At 41.2% G+C, this 11,510-nt stretch overlaps 1 protein-coding gene across 1 annotated transcript; it reads right to left on the bottom strand.

Moving 5' to 3' along the window:
- Nucleotides 1-87: 87 nt before the first annotated feature.
- Nucleotides 88-7,890, bottom strand: LOC134825866 (uncharacterized; the record flags this gene model as incomplete). The annotated part of the gene is made up of 3 exons (XM_063838054.1): nucleotides 6,797-7,890; nucleotides 5,714-6,612; nucleotides 88-304 (listed from the first exon to the last, which is right to left on the bottom strand). Coding segments are annotated over exons 1-3 (2,210 nt in total), but the record flags the coding sequence as incomplete, so codon positions are not given.
- Nucleotides 7,891-11,510: the final 3,620 nt, after the last annotated feature.

The raw sequence follows: 11,510 nt of genomic DNA, 5'->3' as shown, positions 1-11,510 counted from the left end.
TCCAGTTCATCAACAGGTATTGCTTTCTCATAATACCGTCCTCTGTGTCCTCTCACTGCAATCAATACTGTCTTAAGTAGCTCAAACCGCAAACGACGTCTTAGATTTGCCATGATGAGGCTTTTGTCCTGGCTGGTCTTGGCTGCCAGAAGTGTTGCTACTCGTTTAAGGAACATGGTAGCCTGTGGGCCCATACCTCCGGTGGTCGAGAATACAAGGCCATTGCAGGTTCCTTTTTCAATTTGTACACAGCGGTCTCCATATTTCCTTTCTTTCTCTCTCTCATGCTTGCTGTACATCTTTGCTGGGGTATTGTGATTAGCGTTGGATTTGGCTCCGGGGTGTAAAACCCTGATATCAAAAAAATGCCATCTCCATTGGTGACCACAAACCTCTAGCTGCTATGTCGAGCCTTGCCCCATCATCAAGGATGGTACCAGGGTGAAGGCTTTCTCCAGTGCATGGCTGGAGTGTGGGCTCTACAACAAGAAAGCAACAAATTTCAAGAAAACAACAAATTTTTATTTAAATCAATTATAGCAACAATTTGAAAAACTTTAAAGCTCTTCTATTACCATGGAATATACTACGGGTATGGTGACTTGGGCTATTGAGTTGTTAAGTAGATTAAGATTAGTAAACCTGCACTCGCATTGTATATTTTATAAAAACTAGAAATTAGGCTTCACGGTAAAATGGAGAAGCAGGCTGATCTTGGAGAGAGCAGACCGTAAAGTTTACGCACCCACCAGGGCTACCTACCTACCCCAGTTGTTCTTTTTGGTTTATCAGCTTGTATTGTTATATTTATGGACCCCAAGTCACCACACTAAGAAGGAGTATGTAAAAAAAAAAATAATAATAATAATAATAATAAATTAAGTTAATATCATCATATCTGTTTAAAACAGTAAAAGTCAAGTTGAGGATTGACTTTCCTAGTTAATTTAAAGGTTCAAACGTTTGGGAATATAATAATGTTGGTATAACAACCTCATTACAGATTTTTTCAAGAATGCTTGCAACAGTGTCTCTCAGTCGGTTGTGTCTGCTGTTGACAAAGCCTCCTTTCTTGCAAATAAGAATGTGGTTGTAGGTGTTATCTTTGCCACAAATGCATTTCTTGGCTATGTTGGCAATGGGTAGAGCATATCTCAATGGTATCGCGTCTTTGAACCCTCGCTTGTTCAGGACAAAGCCGTACTTCTCATAGGGAAGTCCGGTCAGCCAGCTTGATGCACCTTTTTCACATGCATGTGGGATCTTTTCACTGATCGAAGGTGGAAGTAAGAGTAACAGTAAGTTATTGCAGAATTAAAGATATTAGTACAGTATTGTCTTGTAGCAAAAATAGACATGAAAGAAAATTGTATGGTAACGCTCGATTTACTATAGTACTTTATAAGTGGTGCTTTTTAAAGTAATTTTAATATTTAAAGATTACCCGTTTTGATTGATTCACGATGTCAATCCTTTGCATTTCCCGATCTGTATAAGCATTATTGGATGCGCGGCGCGGCCCACTAGGGCATAGCGCTACAACCGTTTTGATTGACGATCATGTCGACCCTTCCAAATCGTTGCCGGCCGCAAATTAACAGAGCATATACGATTTTGTCAAAGCAACGATCGTTGCTCTATTTAAAGCCCTTGCACTTAATTCACAATGTTTATCCTTCGCATCTCGCCGAACTTTTTCGGATCATTGTCTCGGGTTAAAATTTTGAGAAGAAAGCAGCGCGCGCTACGCCGCTACTTTGTTCTTCGAAGATATTTAGACGAGTATTATTCGTAAACTTAATTGAAGATGTCAATCTTTTGCAGCTCGGCGTGGCCCAGTGTGCAGTGTGGAATATTTCGCTGTTCCAGTAATGCATCTTGCAACAAATTAAACGATTGATGATAGTTGAGCGGAAGGTCAATTTATTTCTAGTTCACGAAAACACTGGGCTGTCGTTCATTGTTAATTGACTAGCATGCAGCACGCACTATTTCGTAAATATTAGAGAAGTACCCACTTCATATACTTTATCGAAGTTTGTATATTGTCACTCCGCAAGCGTTTTTGTCAAATTTTCGACGCGCACTACGCGCAAAAGCATTTAGTTGTTATCAATTGGCACCCGCACGTTCATCATAAATTTCAAACAGCTATAACTCAGCGAGATTATGTCCGTTCTAGCTCATATTTTCACACCAAATAGAACATAATGTGATCTTATTGCTGACAAAATATGAATATAATTACTCTATTTGCCTTAGAGTAATAGACTGTCAAAGTTTAAAACGCGCATTGGTATAGCACGTGACTAATAAGGCCAAATTTATACTTCTTAACATATTATCGATCCTTAGACATCATACTATTATATTGTGTCCAATTAGCGGTTAGGTCTCTAAACTCGTAGCAGAAAACACGTCTTTTTGCCCGTAAGAGCCTTTACTATATTGCCTCGAGAAGAAAGCCGAAAGCGGTGCGCAACTTTGAAAAAATTTAAACAAGTAACATTGCATTCGCGTTCGTCAAATTGGGCCGCTAAAAATAAACATTTAAAACACTTTTTGTTTTTAATGTAAGCCCTGGAAGGGTTCCAGTTTAAAAAATAATAAATAAGTGAGGAAAATGTCATTTGCATTCAAACTACTTATAATTAAATGGCAATTGATACAATCGGTAGAACACAATCAAATACAAATTTCATGTAGCAACAATGAACAAACAACAAAGTTGATTCACGATGTCAATCCTTCGCAGCTCGGCGAGGCCCAGTGGTGCATTTCGCCGATCTACCGAAAAATTGCGAGAAGAATTATTTGATGCGCGGCGCAGCCCACAGGAGGGGCTAAGTGCAAAGAAACCGCTGCTCACTGCTGCTCACTGCTGCTCACTGCTATTAACTGCTCATGCTGCTCACTGCTGCTCACTGCTGCTCACTGCTATTAACTGCTCATGCTGCTCACTGCTGCTCACTGCTGCTCACTGCTACTAACTGCTGCTCACTGCTGCTGTCGCGCGCGCGCCCATAGCAGCAGTGAGCAGCATTTAGTAGCAGTGAGCAGCAGTGAGCAGCAGTGAGCATCAGTGAGCAGCAGTGAGCAGCAGTGAGCAGCAGTTTCTGAAGAAAGCAAAAAGTATAATATAATACGTGAGTGGCTTGAGCCGCGCCGCATAAGAACGGATGCGTGCTGGCGTGCAGGGGCTGGAGTACGCTTGTATGTAGATTAATGAAATGTTGCATTGTAAATACTGAGAATTGACAATATATTATGATCTGATAGTAAATTTTACAAAGCTGGCTTTGGATTTAGGAAAGATTATAATTTGTAATTTATTTTAAAAAACCACGGATAGTTTTAAATTTATTTTTATTTGTCGTATAATCATAAACAATTTAATCCTGTTTTCAAGAATGCGCGGCTTTGGCGGCCAGTTATTGACTTATACATTAAATTGAATTTTAAATAGAAATGTGAATATATTAAAATTTAAAACTTTCAAAACGGAGGCTTATAAATATTATTATATTACATACATGTTACATGGTAAGGTCTCCTCCTAGTCGTTGGAGTGGCCTGCATCACACACATCGCGTTGGCGGCGTAACATATGTCTCCACTGTACTCGATTGGTAGCCAAAGCTTCTGTTGTGTCGTTGTCGATGTTTTCAACACCTGTAAACTTAGCAGCATCTTCGAGTACGCAGGACTTCCAGTTCTTACGGGGTCTGCCCCTTGACCTCTTTCCATAGTTTGGCTTCCAGTTCAACAGAAACCTCGGTAGTCTAGAGTCTGGCATTCTAACTACATGTCCATACCAACGTAGCTTGGCAGCACTGATGAAAGTCTCAACTGACTTGATGATAGCCCTCCTAAGAACTTCGTCGTTGGTTACATGAAAGAACCATTTAATCCTAAGGATCCTTCTCAAGGAGGTTTGATGGAAAACCTCGAAACGTTTCATCTGCTTTTTGGTGGTGTTCCAGACTTCAGCTCCATACACAACAACAAGATGGTGAGGACAGCAGCCCTATAGATCCTGATCTTGGTTGGAGTCTTTATAGTTCTGCTATTCCAAATGTTCCAGAGCTGATGAAAGGCGCCATTAGCCTTCTGGATACGGACATCCAGGTCTCTGTTGATTGTCCCATCCCCACTAATAGTTGCACCCAGGTAGACAAAGTTGCTAACCTGCTCGACGGGTTCACCCTCAACCGACGGCTCAATACAATCATCCTTGATGAAAGGTCGCTGGGAGGCGCACTTGCTTACAGCCATGCATTGGGTCTTCTTTGCATTTATTCTGAGCCCAGCGTAGGAGCTGTAATGAACTAATAGATCAGTTGATTCCTGTAGGCCTTCCCCTGAGTTGTCCATAATAGCCATGTCATCAGCATAATCGGTGTCCAGAATGACCTTTTCCTCGACCGTCTTCATCTCTTTCTGCAGCACTGCGCCTTGACTGATGATCTTGTTGGCCCAGCTCAAGATTTATGCGAGATTGCGAGCCGGACTCATCGCACAAAATTTGTAAATAAATGAGGAAACAGAAAAAGTTTAACTTAAAAGTTGAGGGAATTAGGAACTTAACATGTATTTTATACTCTTAACGTGTATTTTATCACTTGTTTATAGCGTGAAAACTTCGACGTAACGCGCGCGAGATTTTTGCCAGATTTTTGCGAGTTTCGTTTAAATCTCATAGCTAGGCTCACAATATCGTGAGATTCTCCGCGAGATTTCGGCACCCTCTTTCAGCACTACATATTCGGTCGCGCGCTTGCATTTTCATCGCTTTTCAGCGTGTTTATTCACTGTACTGTCTAAGTCTTAAAGGATACTAGTTGTTATAAGATCAAGATTCACAGTGGTTACTATAGTTACCATGGTTACCATTAAAGGAGGTACTATTCCTGGCTATATTCTTTCTCAGAATATACTTGATACTGCCATAGGCATAGTGAATATTTCTTCATTAAAAGTTTGAGAAAGGGTCTCTTCAACTGGAGAACTGACTTATTAATCCTAGCAGGTAATTAACTCTGGATCCTCATCACATTGATTCCATTCTAAATTCTAGCCATAAACAAAACAAACATTACCAGATAACTCCGTTTACAATAATTTGACATGTTCCAGTGTGAACGAGGCCTTTCCCGGACAAATCCTTAAATGCCGGTCTTCTCAGTCTCTTAGTTCTTTAGATGAAGTACGAACAGTATAATCTATCGGATAACGTATATTACAAGGTGCTCTGATGATAATTTTAGTAAAATAATTAATAATTGCCAAAAGAATGACCGCTGACGAGACTCGAACCCGAGTCAACTGCTTGACGAGCGCGCCATCAACCATCGTGCTACGTGAGGCTTACCATGATTACAATATGTAACATAATATAATTCATGAAAATACGCACGTAAATTTTTCGTTATTTATGGATCCAATAACAGTGACATACTTTTCGCTTACAAAGGGACTCGCGAAATCTTTTTAAATAGAAAATAATTTGTGGGGCAAGAAATCTTGCAGGCTGGAGGGGGGGGGGGGGGGGGGGGTGGGGAGTACATTTCGTGAAAATCGCACTTCTAGTGTCAAAATCCAATCTCATCGCACTTTTTTTAGAATCTTGATAGGGGCTTGTTGGTCTCAGCCAGAAATGCAGAAAAGTTTAGGCAGAAATTAAAGACAGGAGGTGCTTGAATGTCACCCTGACCTGTGCCTGAGTTAACATCAAACCAGTCTGTCAGCTCCCCATTAACCCTCACGGCACTCATGGTACCCCCAAAAAATGACTGAAATATTCTGACATATTTTTCAGGCAGCCCATAGTGTCTCATACTGCACCAAATAAAGTCCCTTCTGATAGAATCGAACGCTGCCTTGAAATCCACAAAATTAATGTAAAGAGGAATGTTAAACTCAAGACAGTTATGAATAATAGTTCGGAGAGAATAAATCTGATCAATACATGAGCGGTTCTGTCTAAATCCGCACTGATTCTCCCTGAGGAGACACTCCATACCAGCATGTAACCGCTTAAGAAGAATCATCTGAAAAAGCTTGGATGCTGTAGACCTTAATGTGATCCCTCTGTTGTTCCCGCAGACTGAAGTGTCTCCTTTCTTCCCAATAACAATGATCACACCCTTTAACCAATCTTCAGGAACAGTCTCTTCTTCCCACACTTTCTTGAATAGACACTCTAGTTGATCAACTAGAGCACTCGCACCATACTTCAGTTGCTCGTTAGTTATCCCGTCCACTCCTGGGCTTTTGTTGTTCTTAAGCTTTGTCAGGGAATAACTAATCTCGTCTCTGGTGGGTGGTCCATCCGAACAAGAGAGAGAGTTAAAGTGGGGTTGGGGTGGTACTGTATCAAGGTCGGCAAGGTTGACACTTGATGATGGGGGGTTCAGAAGTTCAGTAAAGTGCTCCTTCCACCTATCCCTCTGCTGTTGGGGATCCGTGATCTTCCTACCGTCCTTGTCCCGGACACAAGATGCTTGAGGCTTCTTGTTCTTACCAGAGATCTTCTTGATCTTTGCCCATCCCTCACGCTGCTGACCTTTGCTCGCTGCTTCCTCAAGATCAGTAGCTACTCTAACTGAGCTACTGCCCAGTTATTGTCGTCTAGCTTGCTGCTTTTCTTGACTAACTTATTAAGTTTAGAATACTCTGACCTGTTAGTGTCCGAGTTTGGGTCTTTGCGCTTAAACTGTGCCCGCTGAGTCAATAAATCCTTGGTCTTCCGTGACAGGTGTTGCTCCTTTGCCTTCCGGGGTCTTTTGCATAGTACCTCCAGTGAGACATCAGTGACGGTCTGACTGAGATTACGCCACATATCCTCGAGGTCGACCTCACTATCCAGACTTGCAAATCGGTTTTTTGAAGAGCCACATTGTACTCTAAAACCGTATTACTATCCCTCAGGCGCTCAATGGCAGGCACATTGGGCCTGTTGGCGTTGATCTTTGTCACTGACTGAAGTTTGATTTTCAGCAGTCCTAGAACCAGATAATGATCGGAGCCGATGTCTGCCCCGCGACATACCCTAACATCAAAAAGTGACTGACGAAACCGCTTTCCAATGCAGATATGATCTATCTGATTGACGGTGAGCCCGTTGGGGGACCGCCATGTTCCCTTGTGAATGTTCTTGTGCTCGAAGAGAGTTCCCCCGATGACAAGCTGGTTCGTCGCACAGAAATCCACAAGTCTTGTCCCGTTGTCATTTGATGAGCTATGGAGTGATTCCCCACCGATGACCGCTTCACTTCCATATCTGCCTGATGTTACTTTTGCATTAAAATCGCCGAGCAGTAACTTGATATCGTGACGAGGTAGCCCATCAAATGTATCTGTGAGTGTCCTATAAAACTTATCTTTCTCACTCTCCTCTGCACCCTCAGTTGGAGCATAGGCCACAACAACAGAGATGTTGATTTGCTTACTATGCAGCCTAGCAGTTAAAACCCGCTCCGATGTGGGAGTGAACGATATCAGGGAGTTTCTGATTCGTTTTGAAAGACTGAGACCGACTCCCTGTCTCTTGATCCCGTCGACTCTACCGGAATGGATGAGTAGACTGCCATTGTCCAGTAGAGTGGTGCCAGATCCAGGCATGTGAGTCTCGGTGATCCCCAAAAGATCCAATCTGTACTGATCAATGTTTTTACTAAGTTGGTAGAGCTGTGTAGATGAGCTGACAAGAGATAGAACGTTCCATGTTCCAAAACGTAAAAACTGTTTGCAATAATTTACTGGATTGGATTTGTTGGAAGCAGGGTCAACATGGATGATCTGTTGACTAATAAATCTGGTCGGATGACGAGTACCCCCTCTTCTCATCAGGCGACTGGGGTCCCGTAGGCTTTGCCCAGCCTCCGTCATGCTGGAACCATCCGTCCTTGAATTGGCATGGAAGTAGCACTCCGTCCATTTGATGTGTGTGTTGTTTCAGTAGCATTGTTATTTGAGGTGGAAGGGATGCTGGCCCTTCGCACCCGATGAACTGCATGCAGTCCTAACGAGACAGATGTCCCGGTTATATTTTTCGACCTGTACTGGTCTAGAGCCGCAGTGTTCTGTTACCGTTCACCTGTTTTAACTGGAATCACCCAGAACAGGCTACTAAGCTTAACAGTGGCACCTCAAGAAGGGTGTGGCTCTTCACCACGCACTACGGATCTTGGGCTCGGAGAGGTTGTGTAAGACACTTCACGAGCCCCTGGAGTTTGGAAAACCCCTTAACCACCAATATATTATGATTGTAAAATAAAGGATAAAATTTTAAATTTGTTTCACTAAAATTTGTTTCACTTCTTTGCACCCCTCCTGTGGGCCCAGTAGTGCATCGCGCTACAAACAACAAAGAGACTAAAGAAAACACAAACTGTGTTAAATTACAACTTTATCCCTGTCTCTATGATGGCTTGATGTATATATATTTGATTGTTGATCTTTTTTGATTTAACTGAATATTGGTAGCAGTGCGCTGGACAATTTCTGCATTACCTGTGTTTTGCGCTCTGCCAATTGCATCAATTGATTTAATTTAATGTATAATAACAGTAAAAGTTAAAAATTTTAAGTTTGGGTAAAATAGTATAAAACTGCAATTACAATATCCTACGTTCGATAAACATCAAAGTTACTATTATATACTCAATACTGCGCCCTTTTTAGTAGAGGCTCTTACGGGCATTGTCTGCTCAATACGCTAGGGACCCCAGATACACCTTACTAGACGTATTTTTGACCGTAGAATCGATTAAAAGTAGTTTCAAGATGATTGGACTGATTTTTCTGGGTTAAAATCGCAAAAAACCGATTTTTGGGCCAAAAATAGGCCAAAAAACCATGTTTTTTGATATTTTGAGCAAGTTAATTTTGTTGGCATGTCGGCAAAATTTGCATGGAGATAGCTGAAAGACAGCCGCACAAGATGGTATAAAAATAAAACAAATCCCTCTTATCTATTTTTTCTGGGGTAAAAATCCAAAAAAGTGGTAAAAATTTTGACTTTTTTGCTTGAAGTTTGAATAATTTTTTGCAGTTGTATTAAATCAACCCAAAAATAGTTTCATCGTGTTCGCCTAAATTTTTCCTTTCCGAGAAGCACCCACTTCATATACTTTATCGAAGTTTGAATATTGTCACTCCGCAAGCGTTTTTGCCAAATTTTCGACGCGCACTACGCGCAAAAGCATTTAGTTGTTATCAATTGGCACCCGCGCGTTCATCATAAATTTCAAACAGCTATAACTCAGCGAGATTATGTTCTAGATCATATTTTCACACCAAATAGAAAATAATGTGATCTTATTGCTTCTTTACATATTATCGATCCTTAGACATCATAATATTGTGTCCAATTAGCGGTTAGGTCTCTAAACTCGTAGCAGAAAACACGTCTTTTTGCCCGTAAGAGCCTCTACTATTTGCACATATCTGAAATGGAAATGCTATTGCCCCAAAGAGATGTCTGAACAGGGATCAAGTGTTGAAATAAAATTATTGCAAACAAATAATCAAACATAAATTTGTGTACATAATTTTATTGTGAAACAAATTTTTAGTGAAACAAATTTAAAATTTTATCCTTTATTTTACAATCATAATATAATAATATTTATAAGCCTCCGTTTTGAAACGGACTAAAGGTCGTGATAGTTATATGTAAAATTTATTTTTGTTTGTTTTAATTGATACTAAATAAAATTGTTGGTTTCTTGTAATTGTTGTTTTCTTGATCCGTCCTGATATGTTTTAGTAGATAAGCTTTTAGTGTAGTCGATAGCATTGCTTGTGGTAGTCCCAACGCCTCATGGAGGCAGTTCAGCTTCTGGATAACATTGAGCTTCGTGAGGTATGTCATGATGTAAAAGTTCAACCCCAGCTACAGAAGGTAAATGAGGGTGACTGCCTCAACCCCAAGACTATAACAGGTGACCAAGTTCGGCTTGATGTATCTGCTAGAGGAGTTTGGACTCCATTTGATAAGACCTTTCTTGACATAAGGGTTTCACACCCCAATTGCTTATAATCAAACAGGACAAAAACTCTTCAAGAAGTATACGAAGAGAACGAGAACGAGAAGAAGGACAAGTACTTGGAGAGAGTGTTGAATGTGGAGAAGGCTACCTTCACCCCGGCTGTATTCTTCACATCTGGAGGAATGTCTAAAGAGTGTAAGCAGTTCGTCAACAGAGTAACAGACCTCATTGCAAGAAAAAGGAAGGAAAGGTACTGTGATGTAGTAAGACATGTGAGAACAAGGATAAGATTTGCAATGTTGAGAACAACTCTTGTTGCTCTACGAGGGTACCAAGGAAAGAAGGTGGACACCAAACGTGAGATTCAGCTATCAGAAGTCTCATACAAGCTCATCCCTGCCCCTATAATGGAGTAGATCATGTGTTTTGTTAAAAAATTTTTTGAAAAAATTATTGGTAGCAATGAATTTTGCTCTGCCAATTGCAACACTAAAAATTTGATTGTGCTCTGCCAATTGCATCACTTGATTAAATTGAATGTATATATAATACTGTTTGACACACTTTCCGTAAAACCCTGATTTACTGTGGAATTTGGGGAAAAGAAACACAGCAGTAAATTGGGGTTTGCGGTAAATCAGGCGCAGTAAGTTCGACGCAGTACATTGATGAAAGGAGCAAACAATTATTTCCTCGCTACTCAAGCAGAAGCACAGATACCAAGGTTATATCCTCAGTGTCCAAATTGTAATGTATTGGACACCAATTACCATAGAATCTTCTACTGTCCACTGTGCAGCTGCTCTTACAGGGAAACCCTGCAGGAGCACTCCTCTAATGACCAACCATGCTGGTCTATCTTAAGAGATGATAGTGATAACAGCATCACTGCCTTCCGCTCTCTAGCACAAATTTCCATTGGTGAACTATCATAAAGATTATTATTATAGTGCTCTCCCTACCCTTCTCCTTGTGACATTTCTTCTCCTTCAGCCTCTACCACTCACTCTACTGCCTCATCTTCTGGATGTCATTATCTTTAGTTTAGTTGAGGATTCTCAACACCCACTCTCAAGTTGAGTACTCTCGACCCACTTAGTCCACATACCTTGCAAACTTACAGCACTGGTTCCACTACTACTACTACTACTACTACTATGTCGGAGCTAAGTCCGATCTACGCCAGAAAACCCCCTCCATATATCCCTGTCCCGCATCAGGGTTCGCAGTTCCTCTTTAGAGTTTGTCCCAACTTCCTTCAGTAACATAGACAAGTAGCTTTGTCTTGGTCGGCCTTGCTGTGCTCTACCGTGCGTAGGTTCCCATAAGACTAAATCACTGGCAAGTAGCTCAGGATGTCGGATGCAGTGTCCCGCCATTTTTAATCTCCTGCTTCGTAACTTGTTTGACAGCCTTGGGAGGCTACCATACAAAGTTATATTGCTGACCTTGTCCTTCCATGAGATACCCAGCACCATACGCAACATCTTTGTGTATGTCCCGTCCAAACTTTTC

Source organism: Bolinopsis microptera, unplaced genomic scaffold (genome assembly GCF_026151205.1).
Source record: "Bolinopsis microptera isolate Bmic1 unplaced genomic scaffold, MBARI_Bmic_1.0 sca209, whole genome shotgun sequence".
NCBI classification, from domain to species: domain Eukaryota; kingdom Metazoa; phylum Ctenophora; class Tentaculata; order Lobata; family Bolinopsidae; genus Bolinopsis; species Bolinopsis microptera.
This window is presented reverse-complemented; position numbering and strand designations above follow the sequence as displayed.